This window comes from Daucus carota, chromosome 1 (genome assembly GCF_001625215.2).
Source record: "Daucus carota subsp. sativus chromosome 1, DH1 v3.0, whole genome shotgun sequence".
Classification (NCBI taxonomy): Eukaryota; Viridiplantae; Streptophyta; class Magnoliopsida; order Apiales; family Apiaceae; genus Daucus; species Daucus carota.
The window spans coordinates 47,694,128-47,719,026 of record NC_030381.2 but is presented as its reverse complement, the minus strand read 5'-3'; the positions used below and the strand labels follow the sequence as shown (position 1 = coordinate 47,719,026).

Below are 24,899 nucleotides of genomic sequence, written 5' to 3'. Positions count from 1 at the left end.
AGATAGTATTGTATTTGTCTCGCAATCACTCCCATAAGTGTTGTGTTGTGACCGTCCCGCCCAGCCTATGTTGCATCTCTCTTGAACCAATCGATCCAATCCGCCCCCATTTTCTAGGGTTTCTCAATACACGTTTCTTCACACACACACCTATACATACACGCTTGTACGTATACATCCCCGTGTTTTGCAGATCGGAGATTCATTCATTCGCTTCTGTAGATTTGATTTTCATTCTTCGAGATGTTTTGGCGTATGACCGGCTTGTCCACAGCGTCTCCTGTAAGTATACTTATTATGTATATGTATGTATTTGTGTGTGTGTGTAGTCGCTTGCTTTTTAGATCCAATTGTTGTTTACGTGATTGATTGTTGAGGCTTCTTGATTGTGAGAAATGTGTAGATAAGGCGGAGTTGGGATTTGAATCGCGTGATTTACTAGGATGTGTTTTCGGATTTTGTTTATCGGATTGTTTTTGTTTGAGTTTGGTTGCGATTTGGACTGTGAGATTCGGGAGGTGTGAGGTTGTTGGATTGTTATTGAGTTTCGTATGAACGGTTGTGATGGTGCGGTGGTGGTTTAGTGAATTGCAAGAGTGACGAGATGTAGTTCGTAGAAGTTAGACTAGTGACAAAGTTATTTTTACTTGTAAGAGTCAAGTATGTGATAGGCTGATCTTGACCTGAAGACAGAGAGGATTGCGATGTTATTAGGGAAGTGTAGATGCGTATGAATGATGATTTAAAAATACCTGCAACTTGAACGATGCTGTATTGGTTATGTGCATATATACTGATTTGGCTGTTTGACTCACAGACGGGCAGTGTGTTTTGTATGTCATCTAACCTGTGGAATATTGTCTGTGTAGTCAAGCTACTTGGTTGAAATATACATTGTGGAATGGACTATCTAATCTATACTTATACAATAATTTGCTTACATATAGAGTGCACTTCTTGCAACTAAAAAGAAGTATGATAATGGCTACTTAGATTTATATGCTCTCACGAATTACAAATATATGTATGGCTTGTAGGGAGGATAAAATATTATAATGGCTATTTTCAATAATAATATTATACCGTAATATGAAGGGATGTTTCTAGACGATTAGTTTCTGCGATTTGTAAATTGACAGGTACAACTTTCTCTGTTATATAATTTGTTTATTTACTCTGTCTAATTTTTTTATTACCAATTTACCTAATTTTTCCACCAACTATTTTGAACTCTTCCGTCTTATATCTGTTATAAGTTATCTGGTCAATTGATCTGGAAAGTCGGTTTTAAATTTAATTTCACTGTATAGATTCTAACCGGCACTTTCTAGAATAATATTTCCTCTCTAACTTGTGTCATTTGCTTTTGGTAATTTAATAAATTTCATTCAACTTGCCAATTTCCATATTAAATAAGATGCTATTACCTTCTCTGTAATTTTTTGGAGGTTGTGATTAAAATATATATATACACCTTTCTAATCCATTCCGTTACAGGTGGACACAATCTTGGATAAGGATAATTATACATTGGAGGAGCTTCTGGATGAGGATGAGATAATCCAAGAGTGCAAAGCTATTAATAGCCGCCTTATTAATTTGTAAGGCATCTAAACGAATGCAACATGTATATATGTTTATGTGTATTTACTTCTAGTACGAAACAAGTGTATATAGGCTTAATTACTGTGCTGTAAAAAATGTTATTACTCAGCTAAAGTATTACACATTAGTAGACTTTGTTTTGATCAGACTCATGATGTTTGCCAACTGTCATGTTTATTTACGGGCAATAAATATGAGCTAAATGCTGAAACAGTTTCAGCATCTTCATGTATATATTTATGATACAACACTCATATAGGCTGTTTAATTCGTTACAACACTCTTGTAGTAGCGTTCTTTGCATTTCAGCATCTTCATGTATATATTTATGATACAACACTCATATAGGCCGTTTAATTTGTTACAACACTCTTGTAGTAGCGTTCTTTGCATTCTTCGTCTGATTAGCATCCGGGGATCACAAGATATAAAATTATGTAGGATTTTTTCGTGCTGGTTTTCTATATTGTCATTCTTAATTCAATGTAGGTATATCGTGCCAGCATGTAATATTGTTAGACTCTATTGAACCAGATAAGCAGTTTATAATGGTCGATACTACACAGGGTGGTTGATGAATATTAAAACATGAGAGCATGTCCATTAGTTGTGGTAATATAGTTGGAGCTGCTGTTATAATTTAGCATCAAAAAGTGGTTTTTGGTGCTAAAATAGCATCATGTCTCCAATGCTTGGTTCTATATCTTGTTCCAAATTTTCCAACTCTCCGGATACCCCACTATTTTGAATACAAAATTACTTTTCCACCTGACTTTTTTACTTTTGATGAGGTGTGATGATGTGTAAATTAATCTTTTGTTCTATATTTAGAACAAAGTATAGAATTGTGCTATCTCAGCACAAGATATAGAACACCATTGGAGTGGTTTGTTTCAGTTTTTGTTCTATGATAGAACAAGATATAGCACGCCATACTTGCACTTATAAAGTAATTTTTGCCTTCGGTCCGTTTAAAAGGCCAATTGAACATTATATTTTTTAAGAGATGGCCAGTTTTAGTCTTATGTACATGGTTTTTATTTGGTCATATTTACAGTTTGCGAGAAAGAGCCCAGATAGAACAACTCGTCCGTTACATAGTGGAAGAAGCCCCTGAGGATGCTGAAAAAAGGCGAACTTTCAAGTAGGTGTCCATGATTCAGCTAATAAACATTCCTGCAGATGTGTTTATGCACACTGCGGTCATATGTAATGAATAAGTGAGTTGATCCCTATGGTTAGATATGCTCAGTGACTAACTAAAGTAATTTCTGAACAGGTTTCCTTTCATTGCTTGTGAAATTTTTACTTGTGAAGTTGATATCATACTCAAAGCATTGGTCGAGGATGATGGGGTAACAACAGATCTATGTTTATTTTTATAATTATTGTATGTAATATATATTTTAGAAAATCTTATTACTGAATCTGATTTCAATTTTTCTTTATTAGTTGATGGACTTGCTATTCTCCTTCTTAGAACCAGAACATTCACACAGTACTCTTCTTGCGGGCTACTTCAGCAAGGTGTCATATGAATTTTAATTAGTATTAGTGGCTATAAACATACATCCTGCATTTCCTGAAACAAAACATACATCTCGTAGATTATTCATGTTTTGGTACGAGGAGTTTTATTTTTGTTTCTCGCATAATTTGCTATACAAGGCATTTGTTATTTCTGCTCTGATCTCTAGTATGGTTTTGTGAACTGCTAGGTTGTTGTATGCCTTTTGCTGCGGAAGACTGTTTCTTTAATGAATTATATTCGAGTAAGTGCCTATCCTTGTTCTGTCACATTTGATGAATTACGTTTTTTATTGACATAATTTTGGGATATGTAATCTATGTATTCCTAGCAAATCAACATATGATCCCTTACATCGCTAATTTATTTAATTTAGTGTACATATTTTCCTTTGTACTATTATATTTCGTTAATCCATATTCTAGTTTGTACTTTGAGTTGTTAGACACTCTAATTAGTACTGCGAGTTGTTAGACGGGTCAGATGAGTTGTGCTCTTCTTTACTCTCTTTCATAAGTAGATGGGTTGATAAATTTATATTATTTAACGTGTGGAGTTCTTATCTCTCTTATTATTTGTGTATTTTTAAATCGTGGGTTTTGGCTTCTCAAGAGTAATAGCTGATATATGAAGAAGTTGTTTGTTGATGTTTCTTCCATGTGACTATGTAGGGCCATCAGGACATCATAAAGAAACTGGTTGATCTTATTGGGATCACATCCATTATGGAGGTTTGTTATCTAGTTATCTACACAAATTTGAATAGAGTGCCCGCATGTGATGGTTTACTAATGCATCTTCTTGTGGACAGGTTTTAGTTCGGCTGATAGGTGCTGATGAACATCTTTATACCAACTACGTGGAATCAATGCAGTGGTTAGAAGAAACAGATGTGCTAGAAATGGTTGTGGATAAGTTCAGCTCATCTGTAAGTTGCATCTTTGTTATCACTAATTCACTATCTTAATTTGGAGTTTTTGCTATTAAACAATCATTTTTTTAGTGTTTCCAGAGATATGTAGGTCTACTTCATGTCTTTACTCTTTATTTGGATGATTCTTTTTGTGAGACTTGGTTGGCCTTTACCTAGCGGTTATATTGAGCAGAACTTTAAACTTTGATGCCCACTTTCTGTACATTTTCTTTGTGTGCAAAAGTGAGTGCACTGTGCGCCTTTACATAAAATTTAACATAGTGGTCAGAGTTATAATTAGCTGGTCAGTTATTAGTTTGTACTTTTAAATATAGGATCCAATTTTTCTAGACATTGCTTATTTAAGCTGTTTCTTATGTTAACTGATGCTGGAAGATAACTGGCTTTATGAAATTTTGTTGTTGACTTGAACCAGACATCTGACTATAAATGCCAGAAACTATAACTTTTAAAACTTGAGGGCAGTACTTTACAAGTGTATGAATTGTAGTAACTTGGTAGGCTCTTACCTTTGACATCACAGGATTGTCCTGAAGTGCATGCTAATGCAGCAGAAACACTTTGTGCTATAACTCGGTATGCTCCCCCTGGACTAGCTGCTAAAATCTCCGGCCCAAGGTAGCATTTGATCTCTATGGTCTCTGAACGATATTACAATAGTATATTCATTTCTTATCTCATATTTAAGGATTTTGCATCTGTGTGCTCTAACAGTTTCATTGGAAGGTTGTTCCGACATGCCTTAGAAGACTCACGTCCTAAATCTGTTTTGGTACATTCACTGTCTGTCTGCATATCGTTGTTGGATCCCAAGAGGCTTTCACTAGGGACATATTATTCATACAATCGTCAAATGACACATGGATCCGTAGTAACTGCTAATCCTGAGACCGTGGAAGGCATGTTGGAAAGCTTAGGTAAGATGACACTTTGTTTTTGCTAAAGATACCGAGTGCAGTTGTCTGAGGTATTTAATTTTAAGATAGTAACTTGGAAGTTGATTTAAATCCTGTTCTCTGTCTATAATTTGTCAGAATATTTTAGAACATTTTTTCCTCTATTGAGTGTATCTACTTAGGTTACTTTAGGAAGCAATGATATACCTGTATCCTGATTGCTCATGGATATTTGTGACAATTAATTTAGCATCAAGTTTAGATATCCAACACTCGGTTTAAAGTTGCTTAAATTAACTGGTTTTGGGCCAAAAAGGACCATGTGACCAACCTAGAGTGGTGGATTTTTGTGTACAGAATTTGTTCTAGAGATCTGTGAATTTGTTTGTCTAATTGTACACTTTCACCTAGTAAATGTAATTACTCAGCACAGGGAAAAACTGCGGTATGATTCTGAACAGTTATATAGTGCATAGTACTTTGTACCGAGTAATTAAATACCTGAGAGAGTGTGGGATTGAGTTGATCTTTCGTGTTTTTCTTGTTTCCTTCTTTGCAGAAACATGAATATCAATTTTAAGTCTGAGCTAAATTTTTTTGGTCGACTTTGGTTTAAAATAAGGACTTTGTATACTATGGTCTCTGTAAGTTGTTGCCGGTAGTGGATATGAGTAGATATGTCTGTGTCAAAAGTTCCCAGGTTGTTTCAACTTTCAAGTATGGCTTGCATATGAAATGTTTACTGAAAGTCGAGAATTTAAAATAGCGTGTAGTAGTATTGCTTCTGAAGTATTTACAATCAGTGAGACTTGTAGATTTTAGATCAAGGTCTGTCTTTTGACTTTCTGCTCCAATGTTGTAATCTATTGGTTTACAATAGATTACTATCGATGAGACTTGTAGATTCAAGGGCTGTCTAGAAGGCTCTCAAGTAATTAGTTTTACAAGGAAGAAGGATTAGATGAATTGAATTTGTATCAAGTCATCTGTTGTGTTTCAGATTTCTATTTCATAAATGTGAATTTCTACTTCTTTTCTAATACAGTACCAATTTGTTGGCGGGGGACTTCTTGTGAGTTGTGACAAATTATTAGGTGGTTAATTAAGTGCAAGAAATAATTGTTTCTTGATAATCTTTTTCCATGGTTGACGTTGCAGGCAACCTCCTCAAGCTTTTGGAGGTCTCATCGGAGGAAAACGTGCTGGCGACGACATACGGGAGGCTGCAGCCACCGCTGGGAAAACATCGTCTGAAGGTAAACTTTACATACATGCTAAGGAGTTCTATGTAGACTGTTGATGAGAAAACTGCCTTGTCAAAATAATAAGAATGAACATGCTTACATTGGTGAATAATTTGCAACTGTGACGGGCTAGATTGTAGTCAGTAGTCACAACCTAATGGTTACTATCAGATTTCCCAATTCATAAGGAGCAGGCTTTGATATTTCAGCTATTATAGTATTAACACTATTTGCTTTAACATTTTGTAGCTGTCATAATTTGATTAACTATATAAATGTCCTTCATTTTGATTTTCAGATTATTGAATTCATCTCAGTCTTAGTGACTGTCAGTAGTGAAGCTGCCGAGAAGGAACTGATTCGCCTTGGGGCAATTAATCGTATTTTAGAACTATTTTTTGAGTAAGGACCTAGATTATCTATGAATCTTTTTGTGTTTAAGCATCCGGGGAAACACTGACTTGGTTACATTTCGATTATAGGTACCCATACAATAACTTCCTGCACCACCATGTAGAACAGATAATTTTGTCTTGCTTAGAGAGCAAAAAGGCTCCACTTATAAAACATCTTATCCATGATTGTAATCTTGTTGGAAAAATTCTCGAAGCTGAGAAGAATTCGACACTAAACATCGATGTGAAAAAGGTATTGATCATTTTTTGTATGACTGAAGACATGTATATGCAACTTAACAAATGTTATCTTTGCCTTTTTTAGCACCTACTATCTATGTGAAACTGATTTACATCTCGTTTTTGATGTGTACCTTAGATTGTGCTCTTTCTTTTTCTATATTTGGGAGTTATAAGCTTGAACAATTCTTGCAGCCAACTGTTCCTGCTGAAGGGAGATCACCACCGAGAGTAGGAAATATTGGACATATTACTCGAATATCAAACAAGCTTGTTCAAATGGGAAGTAACAGTGACATCCAGACATTGTTGCAGGTTTTCACATGACTCCGCTTGTCACTCTTTTGCTTTCTTATGATACAGCTTTCAAAATGCTTTTTTTTTTAATATTCTGCTCCCTAAATTTAATAAAGGTTCTCCTGGCGATAAATTTTTCTAGGATCATTTATATGACTGTTATAGATGTAAATTATTGAAACTAAACGATGGGATAAGCATTAGTTTCACTGTGTTTTTTCATATATGTGGTCGGTTGGAAATTGTCATCTATATTGTAATATGAGTCCTGGTCTTATCATGGAACTTTTACCCAACATATCATGTTTCTTTCGCTAGATCAAGTAAAAAAGGTTCCTGATTGAAGTAAAAGTGTTTTTTACTTAATATGCTTAGTAAGAAAGGTAAGCACACTTACCGCTCTTAGTTACGTGCTAAGTTGGCTCAGATGATGTAGCCCTTAATTTCACTACAGGTAATGAAGCACATTATGTCTACAACCAAAATTATGCTCAGTTATAACATTTTTATTATACATCGGCACTTGGACTAAATATGTTTGAGTATATTATAAAGAAGTTTAGGGAAGAATGACATTTTGCTCAATAGCTATTTATATATTCTTTTGAAAAAGTGCCTAATTCTAATATTCTTGTCTGGATTATAAAAACAAATAGTTTAGATTATTTAGAGTAGTGGATGAAATGAACACATATTTTATTATTAATTAATAGCTCAGTATAGATAACAAATTGAATTACTCCCTCTGTCCCTTTCATTTCTTAACATTTCTTTTTCACTGCTTGACACGCACTTTAATGCGCTTATAAAACATAGTTCTACAACTTTTTTCTAAAATTTTCTTTTTCTGAATAAAAATTTAGACACTAAACTTTTATTCAGAAAAAGAAAATTTAGAAAAAAAGTTATAGAATTATGTTTTTTAGGCGCATTAAAGTGCGTGCCACGCCCCCGTCCCCCAATGTTAAGAATTGAGAGGGACGGAGGGAGTATATATTTTCATAACATAGAATTTTGTTCTTCCAAATATTAAAATTATAATCAAGCATTACAAAAGAATAGTATGTAATGTAGCATAAAGTTCTGTGTTTATGTAGTGAATTTTAGGGTTACACCATCTTAGCCACCTTCCCACAGATATAAGAAACGTCAAATGTGCTTACCTCTCTTGTTGAGCGCGGTAAACAATAAACTTTTTTTACAGTTCGAATTGTGCTTTACTTGGCGAGACAACGGAAACATGATATGTTGTGTCAAAGGTCCCTGGCAATACCACAAGCCAGGAACAAGGACCTTTGTCATATATGGCTTATAATCTGGATTAAATTGTTTGCACATTCTCTGAGACTGGTGTCGGGTATTTTATTTTGGGACTTTTCATGTTGAATGTCTACAAGTTTATTTTTTAATTATGTTTAATGACAGTTGAATATTACTTGGTCTTTAGTTTTAGCCGCATATGTTTTTGCATCTGCATTAATTCTTGTTTTGTGGTCATGTTTTCTCCATAGTATATAAATTGTGTTTTTATATATTTGTTCTCCTTTTTTATACCCGAAGACACCAGCTAAACTGTTATAGTTGACTTGCTCTATTCCCCCCTTCCACCAATAAATTTTCGAAGTTTTGATAACTTGCTCTTTGACAGGAAAATAGTGAATGGTCAGATTGGTATGCCAATGTTCTGCTGAAGCGCAACACATTAGAAAATGTCTATCAATGGGCTTGTGGGTGAGTACTTTAGTTTCAATCATTCCTCTCTTGATTGGTGATGTTTATACAAATGCATATAGCACACATTTAATCTGTTGTTATTTGGTTTTTCGTTATGACTTGTGAGGTTGGAGCGATGTTTTGATATGCTAAAATTTTCAATAAGCCTTTGGAGAGATTCTATATGTTCTATATGTAAATGTGTTTTATAATTGAAGACATAATCTTAAGGAAACCTGCAGTCTTCTTTGCTCAGCTGCGGGTGATTTGTATGTCTTTGATTCTGAATAGTTTGATGTGTTGTGTGCATTTTCACATAACAGGAGGCCCACAGCTTTACAGGACAGGACTAGAGACAGTGATGATGATGATTATCAAGACAGAGATTATGATGTTGCAGCCCTAGCAAACAATCTTAGCCAGGCTTTTAGATATGGCATATATAACAATGACGACAATGAAGAGGTATCAACTTGGCTGCTAGACATGCCTTATAATGTGCTTGTGTAAATCTATATCTGTTTTAGAAAATTAAAAGGTTGCTCTAAATTTTACAAATGGAATTGGTATCACATGAGACAAAACAACTATACTAGTGGAAGTTTGTATGCATTCTTAAATATACGTTATTTCTGATGCTTATTTTTGTAATGGTGCTGTATGCTCTATATGTCCTAATAAACTTTCACCGTTTTTTCTTCTTTGGCCCAAGTTGATTTACCTTCAAAATTTCATTTGTGGCATGTACTATCTTGTTTTAACATTAAAATATATCATGATTCACACCCTTTGTAACTCTTTTAACACATTTGTAATGCTCGTGTAGGCTCATGGCTCACTGGAACGTGATGACGAGGTATCTTTTGGTTGGTCTTTGGTGAAGTGCTCTATTGCATATTAGGAATATGATATATGTGTTGTGCATCAAATTCGAAATCCACTTCCTTAAAGCTCTGTTGTTCCCCTCTTTTTTTCCCATTGTAATATGATATTCCTATTAGTCCTTGGACATTAAGAGATGCATGACCTTTTCCAATCTTACTTGATATTTTTCATCTTCGTATCTGAACTGCATATAAAATCCACAACTTGTTAGGCATGTTGTTACGACGACCTAAGCTAAGGATAGCAGGGTATTAATTCTATCAGATCCTTGCAGTGGTGCACCTAGATACGTTTAATCTTACTCTACTAGTGACACTGGCTGCAAAGCAGTACACTTTTGCAAAGTAATAATTCTTGGGTAGTCTAGTCATTTTTAGTTAGATTATCAGTTTGAGAAATGTATGTGAGAACATTTAGGGAATGTGCATGGGGTATTAATAAATAGATGAATGCTTCAAGTGTTTTCTATGTTTCTTAAATAATTTGTAATATTGCTATCATAATATGATTATTATTTGGCATTGCCTGTGTCCCAAGCAGAGACTATCGATTTTTCTTATATTTTGTCAATGTTTGTCATCTTACTTATGTGTGGTCCATACATGGAGGACCAGGCATAGTTTTAGATTTCCTCTAGGATGATGCAATTTAAGCATTTAATATGGGCTCTGCTTGTGTTTATGCACTTGCAAACTACTGTCACTGTTTTTGTGTTGATAACATCTTTCTTGTTAATAATATATAGTATCTGCATTGAACTATAGCAAATCTGTTTTTGTCAGGATGTCTACTTTGATGATGAATCTGCCGAAGTTGTAATTTCATCCCTTCGGCTAGGAGATGACCAAGAAAGGTAAGTTATTTGTTGTAAAATGTCAAATGTGAACTATGTTGGTTGTTGTAAGGCTGTGAGCCTGTGATGAAGTTGTATGAGGTTTCTTTTTAAGCTTTCCTACTGTCCAGTGGCTTCATCAATTGATATGCTAACTCTTTCCGTGACTTGTTTTACAGTGGATCCCTCTTTACAAATTCCAACTGGTTTGCTTTTGAGGATGGGAAAACGGGTAATGAGGGCATGACTGGTGTTGCTGCTTCGCCTTCACCAAATACTGAGGACCCCGATGTTACTGATGGGGTAGTCAATGATAAGCTTATTGGTGATGGTTCAGCAGATTGTGGAACATCTGAGGTACCTACAGAAAAGACCACAGAAAATTCATCGCTTGGTGATTTGTCCAAGGACTTGAAAGAATCAGCAGCAACTGAGATTGAAAAGCCACCTGAATGGGTAGAATGGAGGGAAAGCTCTGATTCGCTTGAACCAACTGAGAAAAATATAGATTCTGCAGTCTCTTCCACTGCAGCTACCAGTTCTGCCGAAATATCCGATGCAGCAACCAATTCTCCTGAATTATCTGAGGCAGCTGCCAATATTGATCCACATGATTCAGTTCCAGAGTCTGTTGAACAGACTGATGCAACTACGGTACCTGTTGCACCATCTACTGATATTAGTGAACTCTCAAGTGTTGATACTCCCCCAGCTTTGCCAAATGATGAGTCTGAAGTTGAGCTAAAATCTGGTGACAGTGATTCTTCATTCGGTAAGGCAGATGATTCTCCATCATCCACTGGTCAGACAATTGATGTGGAGAAAAGTAATACCGGAGGATTGCCAGAACCAGTAGCTTCTGATACTTCACCCCCTGTCTGTCAACCGTCAGAAGGAGAAGAGGTTCCAAGCTCCTTGAGCAATGTTGATAAACCTGCCGAGACAGAAGCAGTCACTTCAGGAGCTGCAGAACTCGAAGTAGAAAAATAAGCTGCCTGTAAATATGAATTATCAAATTCATTTCACTCGGGCTTCTCTGTTATAGTGAATACGGCATAAATCGAGTTTGAAAAGGAACTGCAGTTAATGGAATTCTGTTTCATAGTCAGATGTAATTTTCTGATTCTTACTGTACATTGGCTCTATAGTCAGATAGTGCTGATCATTCTTTCCCCAACTCCTAGGTTGCTGGCAGCTTTGTATCTTGCCCCTTCGTTTGAGGAAAAATATGAAGGGCAGATTGGTATACAAAGATTTTATTGCAAATGATTACATTTTGTTCTATATTTTTGTCATTGTTTGTAGTAGTTGCAGAGCTAATTAGTCATTATGTCTATTTTTCGTGTTAGCAAATTAAATTTATTTAGCTTAATACTATAAATTCATGTAATGGTTTGTAATAAGGTACTAGCATCTGAAAAGTTTTGTTGCATTTGCAATGATGCAAGAAATTAATATTGCACTCTGATAGAACTGTAAATGTTCAGTAAAATTTTACACCATTTTGGGCCAAGTAGATTTTTAACTTGTTGCCAGATGTGGTGAGATTCTTGTTTTTGAAAGTTAGAATCAAATCCTAGACTCGCTGGTTCCTTCTACCCTGCAAAGATATTACCTTTTTAAATGTGTCGTCAGTGCACAAAAATGACCAAGCAAATGTTTTCCTTCGTAGCAAAGCTTGAGTCCAATCATCCAAGCAAACAATTGGTTCCTCCTAGTTACTAGGCATATCTGACTAACATAAAAACATATCCAAAGTTTGGCTCCAGTCATCCCTTATCACACGACACAACCGACCTCTGTTTCGTTGCCATTTTTTGGGTTTTCAGAATAGGTGGTGTAGATATTCATCTCAAAACAAAACGCTTATATTTTAATTTAAATTTCGAGTTGTATAATTTTGACATCTAGCTGATATTATGAAGTTATTTGACCCATTATAAACTGACACTCACACTGGTTATAAAGTTATAAACCGATAGCCCAATTTAGTTTGTCACTTATTTTGGTTCTTATAATAAATGATGGACCGATTTAATTTATCTTATTTTTCAAAAATATATCAATTATTTGTCATAACAGTAAATATATATATATCTTATCTGAAGATAGTGACTTATTTTTGCAAATGTTTAATGTCAAACACTTATTATATACTTCATTCTAAAGAATAATATATATTGTGAAATTTCACACCAGAACAAGTCCTTAATATTCATAAGAAAAGTGAGACCAAATATACACCATGCCAAACATCTAATAAATTGATAATACTAAAAAAAAATTACGTAAATATAAATTTTTCCTCAAATAAGTTCTTTCATCTTCATCACAACATCAACATAGACCAGCCAATCATGCCTAATTTCGAAGTAATCAACTTTCTATGACAGGTCTGAAGGTACTCAGCATCAAGACTCAACTTGGCACTTCTTATCGTGATAACCATGCATTCCTCAACCAAGTAGAACCAACAAAAATTATATTATCTGCATTCGTCTCACCAGAACAAGACTTTAATCCTAATAGAGTGTAGGGCATCTGATTATATCTCAAGGTCTGGTAATAAATGTAAAACATAAATAACCAAATACGGAGGGGATACAAAATCAACGTCTCAGCCATTATCAAAATTTTAAAAGTTACAAGGTAAAGATACAGACATTATACTTCCCTCTCAACTTTAATGAATCTTAGGCAAAACTGAAGAGCTTATATATGTAACTAATCTGAAAGTTTCAAAGAATGAATAGCAACCCCATTCCGAGCAGTCGCAACACGTCCCCACCTTCCTAAACGGGGTTCCTGTGTATGGTGTTAATCAGTTATGTCAGCACTGTAGTGATATGAAAATTTACTACCTAAAGCTAAAAGGATTGGGTATAGATAATATTAATAAAGAAAGTGCAAGTAAACAAATTGATCACTTAAACCCTCCCCACATCAAGAAGCAAAAGTATTATCATTACGAGGCAAAGTATAAGCAAAAAGATATATTGCTTACCTGACCTACAGCAGCAACCAGGAATTTTCCTGATTTTGCAAACGCCAACGAATTTACGAACCCAGTCTGCATTTGACAAAAAACAGGAAGCTATTTCAGCTTGCACCCACTTCTGATAAATAACTTTGCAACTACATAACATATAATAATACCCCTAATTCACTACTACATAGCCCAGTTATGTAGGTAAACTGAACTAAGTTGATGCCATTTGGTGTTGAGCATATTTGGGAGAAATATAGCCCTGTAAAAGTTGTGCAGTGTTGTCAAGGATATTCTGATGTTTTAGTGCACTAAATTTATACCTCAAAAAAAAATGTATGTTAACTGAGCTTGGACACTTTTTTGAACTTGATTTGCAACAAAATCTTTCAAAAGTCATATTGTTGGATGTGTATGTCTATAGTGGAAGTTAAGGCAACCACAACAATTTTTATATGTTCACAGCCAGTAATTCATAATAGCAATCTTGATCCCAAAGATTTAGTTCCTGGAGTGCAAGAATAAGAGTGTAATGGAAGTAACAATGACCTCTTGAAAAGTACGATTAATGTAGAAACTGTATAGTCTAGAAGAACTTGACAACTATCCTAAAACAAACATGTAAACATAAGATAGAGCTTTCTGAGCTCCTAGCAGTTTTGAAGTAAAATTTCAGAACCACCAAGAACTTAATAACAGAACATAAAATAAAGTAAAGTATCTAAAGTATGCGCGTAGGCCATAATTCTAGTTTCTGACTTGATCCAATTCTGATCTTAAATTGTGCACAGATTAAATGTCTTCTACTGATCTCCACAGTCAACATACCAAATCACTCTACTGTAAACCACAAGACAGCAGAACCTACTCAGTTCCAAGGTAAATCACTCAACTATTTTGCATTAAACCAGCTAATCCTGATGGAATACGTAAAAAAGCCACTTCACCACCCACTGCTACAAACGCCTCCCCAGGTTAAGCCGCTGCTGCTTGTTGCACCAAGAGCAGTTTCACTGGGTGCTAGCGCACAGGTGTTTTGTATCTATTGAGCAAGTATTATTGTGAACACACTAACCAAAATATTGAAAGCCTAAATATATACATGCACAACTGAAACGTTGCATTACGATGCCTTAGGACACGATATAATAGAGCAGCAGCAGTGCTAACTATGAGAAAACCGCCAATTCCCATGTAATGGGTGAACAATGACAGTTGTTCACCATAGTAACTCGATACAGATAAAGGTTTATATAATATATATGGTGATTGGTGAGTGACAATAATAGTTAAAGATGAAGGTAAAATTTAAAAATGAAAGGTATAATGTTAACCTTTTTCACATATCATATTAGCTTAAGAAAAGATAAAAGGTAGTGACATGCAGCTTACCAGAGGTAGCTCAAACAATGGCCGAAGGCCTTTGCTTTCCCTTTCAATTTCCCACAAACGAATTGCACCATTACCAGCTCCTGAGGAAGCAAGATCACTGTTTCGACATACAGCAACAGATCCAACCCAGGAATGTGCAGACAAACATGGGTTTTCGTGGATGCCATTTTCTGCAGGTATGGCTCCTGAATATGCATTTTACGTATGTTCAAATTCTGAGTAATTACCATATACATGGTTATATATTATAAAGTACATATATAGTCAGGTACAGGTGCAAACATATAATCCAACCTTTTAAAATTTTATCAATATGGTGTTACTTTAAGCAAAACATTAAACAGAAGCTAACTTTCACCTTTATGCCCATTTGATAGTCTTGTATCTTCACCGTTCTCCAATTTGTCTAAAGTCTGCAAAGCATGTGCATTTTTTACAATATGAACTGGCTTCTTCCGCAATACACTCCATTGCTCAATACTTCCATCATCTGAGCCCGATAAAAATTCGTCATTACTAATGAAACAACAGCACTCTAATGCTGATGCTGAAGCACGATATATTAATTGAGACTCCTCTGGCACCTGATTTGTTGAGTAAGAAAGAATGCATTAATGTGATACAAAACTGCAAGGCTATGAAATATGATAAATCATTTATGTTTTTCTAATTTAAGGTCTAGAACATTTTTGTCTACCATGAAAGTTCCAGACCTTTGGTATGCTCTGGAGACCCCCTTATTCTAAGGAAATTAGGCAGCAAAAAGCATGCCTTCCATAATGTGCTTGAATAAGGAATTACCCTTATTCAAGGTCAATTGATGTTTACATGCTATAACAATATGTACAGATTTAAACATCAATCAATCTGTTGTTACTTCATTCAGAATATTGCATGAAAAAAAATGCTAAAAAAAACACCTCCCACAAACCTAGAGAACCACAATCACTCATTTAGGCTGTACACTACTTTCTCTGCCTGCCTCCTTATATGCTATCCTTTCATCTCTGAAATTCTTATTTTATATGGCTTTTTCGTGTTTTATATTTTCTAGTTCAGAACACATATTTATTTATAGGTTTATAGTTTCCTAGATTATTTGATTGATATATTAATTGCATACTATTTGTTCAAATTTATATTCATATACTGCTTGTTTATGCATTTAGGGGTCATTTGGTTCAGTGTACTGGAATCAGGTATGGGTTTCATCCATTCCAAACCCATACCTGGTGTTCGGCTGAGAAAGATACAACTTAAAACCCATACCTCAAACTTACAAGGTATCAGTTTTTAATACCTAAAGGGGGAGGTGAGTATGAGAGAGGGGTAAAGGAAATTAGTTTTATTTTTAATATTTTCATCTCTAGGTGAGCAATAAAATGTAAATGTTTAATACAAAAATAGATCATGAAGGCAAAATATATTAAAATAGTAACTAAATTAAGTAAAATCAATGAATCAATTTTTGCTAAATCAAACATACTTATTCCAACACTCAACCAAACACATGATATCAAATATAATACCTCAAACCCATACTACTTTAATCCGATTCCTGATTTCGAAAACATATCACTCAACAAACAACTCCTTAGTCTTTGGTATCGGTATTATTATTTGCATCCTCAAACTGATCCCTAATTTGGGACTTAGAACTTAAGTTAACTTAATTTTTTGGTCAGCTTTAATTTTTTTCAACACTATATAGTATATAAGTGATATGAATTCTAAACTTAAATTAAACTTATACTACTTAAAACAAGTGCTAGTATTTTGTTTAATTCAGAGAACAAAGTCGCGCAATTAAATTGTGTAACCCACACAATCTAAAATCTAAAAGAATGATAGGAGAAGAGTGAGAGCCATATTATATATACCTTCCACAAGTGCATAGTTCGATCACGTCCAACAGTCAATACCCGCTCCTTTCTCAGGCAGTCGATTGTTAATACTTCACTCTGGTGACCAAATAGTGATGTTATGTAAGCTCTATCATCTGCATTCCATACTTTGATTGTTCGATCAAATGAACCAGAAAACAATTCTGAAGTACCTTGCCTAAATGTCAAGCATGAAACTGGTCCTTTATGGCCTGTAAAGGCCTGTAACATCAATTATTAGAAAACCAAAATTAGTAAGAGCAACATAGAAACACAACCAAGAGGTATATCTCTATTTCGCAAAAATACTGATCTGACAAAAACACAAATGCTAAAGGATTTTCAAAGTAGATAATAGATATGAATATTTTGACCACATAGTCTTCCATATTATCATATATTCAGAATCCTAACGATGATTAACTATATTCTAGATCTTGGTATGAATTAGTAAGTTATTCTATATGAAACAGAAGACAGACACTATTAACTTACTCTATGACAATTCGTTCTAAGCGCAATTTTGAACTTATTTATCATATTATCTAGCAGCACTAATATATATTAGCCAGTTCTGAAAATCAGAAACATATCTCCTTACTTGAATATGTTCTCGTGATCGAGTATCCCATAGATGAATATGACGATCAAGACCACCAGTAGCCAAATAACGACCATCAGAGCTAACAGCCAATGCTAAAACATGTTTGCTGTGCTTTACTGCTCGACCTTGAGGATCCTTCAAACCATGGGATTTCAGTACTTCATCACTTGGCCATTTATATTTTTCAGTCTTCCCACTTTCTATATCCCACTGAACAATAGTACCATCCTTGGAAGCTGAAAAACCCTTTAAGTCATCTTCAGATAGAGCTACCGCAGTGACAGACTGGCGATGCTTTACTAAAACACGGAACCCCTTACTTGTTTCTGGCTTTTGTACCCTAGATACAATAAGCAACATGATAACTATGTAAAACTACTTAAGCTACTGAAGTTTTGTACATCATGAGCATGGTCGCAAAGTACATTCTCAAAAAGTACAGTAAATTAAAAATCAAGTGTGTACAGTGTCCACGATATTAGGAAAGAAATAACAGTCATTATTGATAGAAAATTAGGAATTGCAATTCATCCAACAGTTGTCAGACAATATTTCATTATAGTTATCTGGTCAAAGACTGCACTCTAGCAATAAAGTTCACACAGGAAATCAGCGTTGCGGCAATACGAGACACGACCCGAACCCGACCCGAACCCAACCCGAACCCGTAACCCGATTTACTGAGACAAAACCCGAAAGTGACCCGAAACTCACCCGTTTGACACGAAATGGACCCGACATGACCCGAAATTAAAATTTCGTTTCTAATAACTTCAGTTTTCAATTTTATTCAATTTTGAGTGATTTTAACTTGACCCGAAATCGACTCGAAATTGACCCGATTGCTGACACGAACACGACTCGTTACCCGAAACTGCCACCCCTACGCAAGACAAAGACTCACCTTTATCCATAAAAAAATATACAATTAAATTTAGGTCTTTTGGATAACTAGAAGTCAATGAAAATATCTCACAAGGCATTTGCATAGCAAAATACTTGTATTTTTTGCATAGCAAAATACTTGAATTGGCAAAGTCAATTTTTAAACTCTTGCTACAATACCTCTCTCACTATATCTATATAAAATCAGGATCGGACACTCAATCTGTTGCGTGTCTAACATTCCAAATCCTTAATCGAGTAACACATTACATGAGATCTGCTCAGCCATGTTCTAATTTACTTTCAGATGATTTTCAATCAGAATCTGCTAATGACACAAAGTTCCAAAAGCCAAAACAGCAATTATTGTAGGACTTGGTGCTCTTATCAGGATGATAAATATCTTGGTAAAACTTAAATTTTGTTTTTCCCATAACTTAAAAAATACACAAATTGAACCGGATCAAACAAACAAACACCACTAAACATTCCAACACTTGCCTCAATTAGACCAACGCTACTAAAACAATTACTCCCTCCGTCTAGACATATTAGTATCTTTGACTTTTTTTCACTCACTTTCAAAAGCTTTGACCGTACACAAATCAAAAAACATCCAAAACCTATAAACTCGAACTTAACAACATCACATTGTAAGCAAAATGCAAGCAAAATCCAAAAACATAATCACCATCCAAACACAAACACATCAGCCACATTACCTCGAAGCAATCAGTCTCCGAACCCGACCGCTATCCTCGAGCTGCTCCTGCTGCAAGACATTGGCAATCCACGTATCCCTCTCCCCTTCCCTATCCCTCCCCTCATCCTCATCACTTCCTTCATCACCTTTATCCTCCTCATCCTTAATTCTCCTCAGCTTCTCCAAATGCGCTTCCGCTATTCGCTTCCTGACCTCCGCCGCGGTCTCCACCTCCTCCTCTTCCTGTTCCGCCTCTTCTCCGACTCTGAGCTCGCCGTAGTCGTCTTCGTCGCTGCTCTCGATGTTGTCGTCTTCGAAATTACGACGTCGTTTCTTGTCGTTGTCGAAGAAGGTGTCGTGGTCGATGGAGAAGCGCTTCTTGCCGCCTTTGGGTTTGGGGGTGGGGGCGGATGATTTGGGGGTCTTCTTGAATGCTTTCCCCATCTTGTGAGGATAAAGATTGGATCTTTAGTGTTCGAACTCTGTAAATATGTGTTTATTTTTGTGTATTTAGAAGATGAAGATTAGGGTTTAAGGGTTTTGGTAGCCGGGAAGAAGAAAGAGGAGGATAGTATGTATTGTGTTTTGGGCCTTGAGGATGGGCTGTTCGATTGTAAACGTTGAAATTTAGGCCCAAACTAGGTGGATCAGTGCCATCCTATTTTCAACACTAATTCTTTAAGATTTTCTTCCATTTTTTGTCGTGTATTTTAATAATCAAATGTTATCATTTATATTTTCAAAAAAAAAAAAAAAAAAAATGTTATCATTTATTTTTAAATTTTAGTTTTATTATAAAATTTAAAATTTATATTTTCACTGAAGATAATTTATAAGACTATATTTTACAAAATGTTAAAATATATATCGAATCATCTGTCTCCTGAATCATCTGTCTCCTGAATAAAGAACCCAGGGGAGCGATGAAGTATAATTTTACTTTGAGCTTGTTTATTATATATTCAACATTTTATGTAATATATTTTACAATTATAAAAAAAATTTGAATATCATGAATTGTTGTCATATATTATAAATGATCATATTTGAGCCAAATGACCGCATATGATCTGAATTTTATACCCTGAAAATCTTTATATGTAGGGAGAAAATTTACTGATATTCAGATGAATTCACTATTGGATTCATTAGTTGTTTGCAGATGTTATACTCTCATCATTATATGTAACATAATTTATTTCTAAACTTATAAAAAATTGAATAAGTAAGTTCAATTGATTTAAAGTTATAATTTTTAACTTGAACTATTGCCCGTGCATTTCTGCAAGCTTGCATCGACACAAGTATGTGAACTGATATTTTTTCTTGAATTTACGTTAGTAGGACAATAGAAATGGAAACTGTTTAGGAGTTTTAGTTGTTAATGGTGATCATAACAATGACTAGTGAATTGTAATACTCCCTCGATCTCATCCAATTCTTTACACGTTGGAGTAACTCGGTGACAATTAACCATATTTGTAAAAAGAAGAATGTTGGTCATAAAATTCAAGAGATGACCAAATTTTGCAGAAGTGTGAATTGTATTAATTTTTACATTAATTCGGACATGTTGACTGAATGCAGGCTTGTTGCAAGCAATAAAATCCTTCAGAAACATTCTATGCAGAAAACCAATTCCAGTTGTGTGTTCTTAATAGAACTAGGCTGAAAAGAAAAAAAGATACAGTAACACTGGATAGAGTTTTATTCAGTGTCTTCATTTGTTTTCATCAATAAAAGGGTAACTGAAAGAACAGTAAGAACCAGCTCAGTATCCTTATAAGAACACTGACTCGCTGTCACGCAAAATTTGAGATGAAAATTGTGATTTTATGCTTGGTGGTTCAACTTACCTCAGCTCCCATTTAAGACTGATGTTATGTATTTGCAATTTATCAGAAAAGTTATTTAGACGTGTCATTAGCACTTAGCAGCGGGATGGTCCCTAATGGCTTGTCCCTCTCGGTGTAAATTGAAGGGAGAGAAACTGCCAGTAGGGATATTAAAACTTGGACTTATACAACAGAGGCAAATTAATAGAAATTGAGGCTAATGTAGTTAAGATTTGCAAGCTGCATTATAAGGAATCTTCAAAAATAATATGTGATGCTTGAGTTTGAGCAAATGCCATATTCCAACAAATTTCTCAACTCTGATTCTGATGGAGAAGCGTGGATTTAACTCTGATATAGGTTCTGGACAACGATTACCAGAATATAGCTGCCCGATGCCAATTAAATATTGCCGGAGTTGTGTGTGCTTCTACTGCTACTATATGATAATATGAGTAGCAAGCGAAGAATCTGTTAATTAGTTGATGAAGCACAACTGTTAACACAGTGAACTTGTATTAGCAATGGTAGGAGAAGTTGAAATATGAACTGATTTTGAATATTATTTTTAACAAAAACTATTGAAGGTTTTTCCTTAGCTAATGGATTATTTGAATTATTCACACAAACATCTTGGTCAGTACTCAGTAGTTTAAGTACCAACTAAAATACAAGTATATTACAGGGGGTCTGAAACTCATGCAAGATTTAAAATCTAATGAGTGACTCTGAGAACCACGGATCTACAATTACGAATCAACTATGCAAGCACTTCAATTTTTATTCTAAGGCTACTAAAACTATAAATCAAAAGATTTTAAAACAATGGCTTGTTAACAGAAACAACAGAACTCAATAAAAATATACAGAACGTGTACCAGAAGACGGTCATCATAAAAATTCAAAAACAAAAGCTTGGATGATAGTTCCTTTACCAGGAAGCAGATACTCTCTTTCTGTCTCCCTGTAGATACTCAATGATTCGTAATACAACTGTGTCAGTGAACCTGCAATACATCTCCTTCCATTTACCCGTCATGTTAAACAATATCAGAAAGAATACAGACAAGCCACAACCATATCCCATTGCTATAATGCCAAACAGTAATAAGTTTTCTTCAGCATCACTGTCTTCATTGTTTGTTTCTATAGTAGGATAGTCATTGTTGTTGCATGAAATCTTTACATCCTGAGCACCACAGAGAAATTGATTTCCGTTAAATCCATTTCTATCAAGTGTATCCAAATGTGGCGCCACTGGAACTTTTCCACTCAAGTTATTGTATGATAAATTCAGAACACTAAGAAAATCAAGATTTGCTAATGTCTGTGGCACCTCACCACTTAGTGTGTTGAAACTAAGATCTAAAGATTCCAGACCACTCATCTTCCCTATACTCCTTGGAATCTCACCTGACAGGTAATTGTGGGAAAGATTCAGCATAGAAAGACCTTGTAGAAGGCCAATCTCGTTCGGAATTGATCCTGTCAGAGCATTGAGTGAAAGATCTATCCCACTGTGGTATGAGTACACCAAATCAAGCTGATATGATGATCCTTTTGTTACTATATCCAATTCAACACCAACAAAAGCAGCTGAAATCAGAAAGCCCAGAATGGTTCCATCTGTAGGTCTGACAGTTAGCGTCTTCAAATTTTCAAGCTTCTCAGGAATAGGACCAGATAGACTATTATTTGACAAACCTATATATTGTAACTTCTCCAAGTTCAGTATCTCTTGAGGAATTGGTCCACTGAACATGTTTGACCCCAGAACAAGGAGGCGTAGATTGTAGAGTTCACCTATGAACTTTGGTATCTGGCCTTCAAATCTATTCTTTTCCAGTTTCAGACCCTCCAGGGAAAGAAATTTACGGATAACATTTGGAAATGTCCCAGTGAAATCATTGCCACTCAAATCCAAGTACTTTAGATGTTTTGCACCTTCGAGTTCAGTTGGAATGTTGCCATCAAGATTGTTTCCTCCGAGGCTAAGAAAAACAAGAGACGAACAGTTTCCTAAACTTGGTGGTATCCTTCCTGACAAACTGTTGTTAGAGAGATCAAGGACCTCTAGAGCATTAACTTCTTTACCAAAAGATGGTGGAATCTGACCATATAGTTTGTTTCCAGCAAATGATATGTACCTTATACTAGATAGTTCTCCGATCTGTGTTGGTACAAGGCCACTGAAACTATTACCTGATAAGTTAATGACTTCAACATTTTCAAGTTGTGAAGGAATGGCCCCTTGAAGCTTGTTGTTTGCTAAATTTAGTAATCTTGGAAAAATAGAGGAGTGCAATTGGATACGTGATGGGATAGAACCTTGAAGGTTATTCTCCGAAAGATCCAAGGTAGAAAGCAATGGTAGTTTGAATAACCAAGAAGGGATAGGTCCTGATAGACTGTTGTTAACCAGATCCAGATATAAAAGCTCAGTTAGATTGCCGATGAAATTTGGGATCCCGCCTCCCATATTACAAGATGCAAGTTCTAATACTTGAAAATTAAAGTTGAGTTCAGAAGAATAATCATCAATCTTCACTGACAATGCATTGAATCCTAGACCTATGTATCGTAGCTCAGAACTTCTAAACGAAGAGATGAAGACACTTCCAGTCAGATAATTGCGGGCAAGGAAAAGGAAGGATAGGTTTGGAAGAGAGCCAATGCATTCAGGTAAGCCTCCAGTCAGCTGATTGTAGTACAAATTTAAATAGCTAAGAGAGTGCATATCACAAATTGTTTCAGGAATGGATCCACTTAAAAAATTTTGTGACAAAGACAACAACCAAAGGCTCTTCATATCAGACAATGTTGTAGGAAGATGACCTCTTATGTTGTTGTCATTGAGCTGTAATATTTCCAACCTCGAAAGATTGGTAATTGACAAAGGCAGAGATCCTTGAATTGAGCAATTATTTGCTACAAACGAAACCAACGTAGTTGTGTTGGCAAAGGAATCCGGGATTGATCCACCTACTTGTGCAAATTGTATATCCAGCCTCTCCAATCTTGACCAGGGGACAGAAAACATGGAACTAAGATCAATGCTTAAACCATAATTGTACCCCAAATACAATCCCTTGAGCTGAGGAAGGTAAGGGATTGAACCAAGCAAATTACAGTTTCTTAAATCAAGTTCCGAAAGGGAAGTCATATTTGCCAACTGGTCTGGTATTTGATAGGAAATATTGTTGGAATCCATAATCAAAGAATGCAGATGGGTCAGACCAAGAAGCTGATCTATAGGGATTCTTCCAGACAATCTACAGTTAGACAAGTAAAGTGTACTCAAGTTAAAAAGAGACGATATCGGTTCAGCCCATCCAGTCGATTGAGAAGCCTCAGAGAGATCAATGCCAGTTAATCTTAGTTCCTGGAGATTGGTGAGTCCTAGTAGCCAGTTCAGATTCGAGGAGTACAGATTGCCTTTAGGACTATACGAATACACCGAACCAGAACTGATCCTCGACGATGATGTCAAGCTCACAGAAATAGTGGAAGAGTCACTAATCTCAATAGAACAGGACAAGTCAAGCTGTGTTAATGAATAAAGATTGGCAAATTGTGTTGTGATGGAATCTTGAAACATAGCATTCGACAGATTAAGGTACGTTAGCCTTGTCAGATTCGACAATCCAGATGGTAATTTAGAAGACTTAAAATCATTAAAACTGAGGTCAAGGTAGTGAAGTTGGTTTAACATGAACAATGATCCAGAAATTGTACCTTGAAGGGCAGTCTGATTTGCATTCGAAGATGCTGGAATACGTTCCGAATTGAGGTTCACCAAGAACTCCTCTGGATTAGGATTCCTGAGGTCAAGTGACACAACATTTCCCAAGTTCGAACATCTGATTCCTTTCCATCTGCAGCATTCATCACCGTGCCATGAGTTTAGTCTATTCGAAGGGTTGATAAGCAATGACTTGATATCTAAGAGAGCTCTTCTTTCTGCATCAATGCAACCACTAGCAAAAGACAACAGAGTGAGTCCAGACCAATAGAAAAAAGCCAGTTTGTGCTGATTATTCAT

General features: G+C 35.5%; 3 protein-coding genes across 3 annotated transcripts; 1 reads left to right on the top strand and 2 right to left on the bottom strand.

Annotated features, from left to right (window-relative positions):
• On the top strand, positions 1-11,853 carry LOC108204469 (uncharacterized). The gene is made up of 19 exons (XM_017373930.2): positions 1-282; positions 1,498-1,601; positions 2,663-2,749; positions 2,885-2,960; positions 3,058-3,132; positions 3,324-3,377; positions 3,805-3,864; positions 3,945-4,061; positions 4,591-4,685; positions 4,782-4,984; positions 6,122-6,219; positions 6,506-6,609; positions 6,690-6,855; positions 7,038-7,157; positions 8,788-8,870; positions 9,176-9,317; positions 9,679-9,708; positions 10,520-10,590; positions 10,749-11,853. The coding sequence occupies exons 1-19, from the start codon at positions 244-246 to the stop codon at positions 11,557-11,559; spliced, it is 2,535 nt and encodes an 844-aa protein (XP_017229419.1). The 5' UTR covers positions 1-243; the 3' UTR covers positions 11,560-11,853.
• Positions 11,854-12,843: 990 nt separating this feature from the next.
• Positions 12,844-19,605, bottom strand: LOC108216757 (U3 snoRNP-associated protein-like EMB2271). The gene is made up of 7 exons (XM_017389630.2): positions 19,042-19,605; positions 17,432-17,774; positions 16,828-17,052; positions 15,306-15,531; positions 14,948-15,132; positions 13,574-13,639; positions 12,844-13,374 (listed from the first exon to the last, which is right to left on the bottom strand). Exons 1-7 carry the CDS (start codon positions 19,464-19,466, stop codon positions 13,294-13,296), a joined length of 1,551 nt encoding a protein of 516 aa, XP_017245119.1. The 5' UTR covers positions 19,467-19,605; the 3' UTR covers positions 12,844-13,293.
• Positions 19,606-21,788: 2,183 nt separating this feature from the next.
• On the bottom strand, positions 21,789-24,899 carry LOC108223660 (LRR receptor-like serine/threonine-protein kinase GSO2). Its single transcript, XM_017398025.1, has one exon. It carries the CDS (start codon positions 24,897-24,899, stop codon positions 21,789-21,791), a length of 3,111 nt encoding a protein of 1,036 aa, XP_017253514.1.

Excerpts from the sequence above, each read along its gene's own strand:
- LOC108204469 (XM_017373930.2), top strand. The coding sequence starts at position 244 with ATGTTTTGGCGTATGACCGGCTTGTCCACAGCGTCTCCT. Across the intron at positions 7,158-8,787 it reads ACATCCAGACATTGTTGCAG|GAAAATAGTGAATGGTCAGA; the intron begins GTTTTCACATGA and ends GCTCTTTGACAG. Across the intron at positions 10,591-10,748 it reads CTAGGAGATGACCAAGAAAG|TGGATCCCTCTTTACAAATT; the intron begins GTAAGTTATTTG and ends CTTGTTTTACAG.
- LOC108216757 (XM_017389630.2), bottom strand. The coding sequence starts at position 19,466 with ATGGGGAAAGCATTCAAGAAGACCCCCAAATCATCCGCCCCCACCCCC. Across the intron at positions 17,053-17,431 it reads GATCACGAGAACATATTCAA|GCCTTTACAGGCCATAAAGG; the intron begins GTAAGGAGATAT and ends TTGATGTTACAG. Across the intron at positions 13,640-14,947 it reads CATTGTTTGAGCTACCTCTG|ACTGGGTTCGTAAATTCGTT; the intron begins GTAAGCTGCATG and ends TGTCAAATGCAG.
- LOC108223660 (XM_017398025.1), bottom strand. The coding sequence starts at position 24,899 with ATGAATAATCAGCACAAACTGGCTTTTTTCTATTGGTCTGGACTCACT.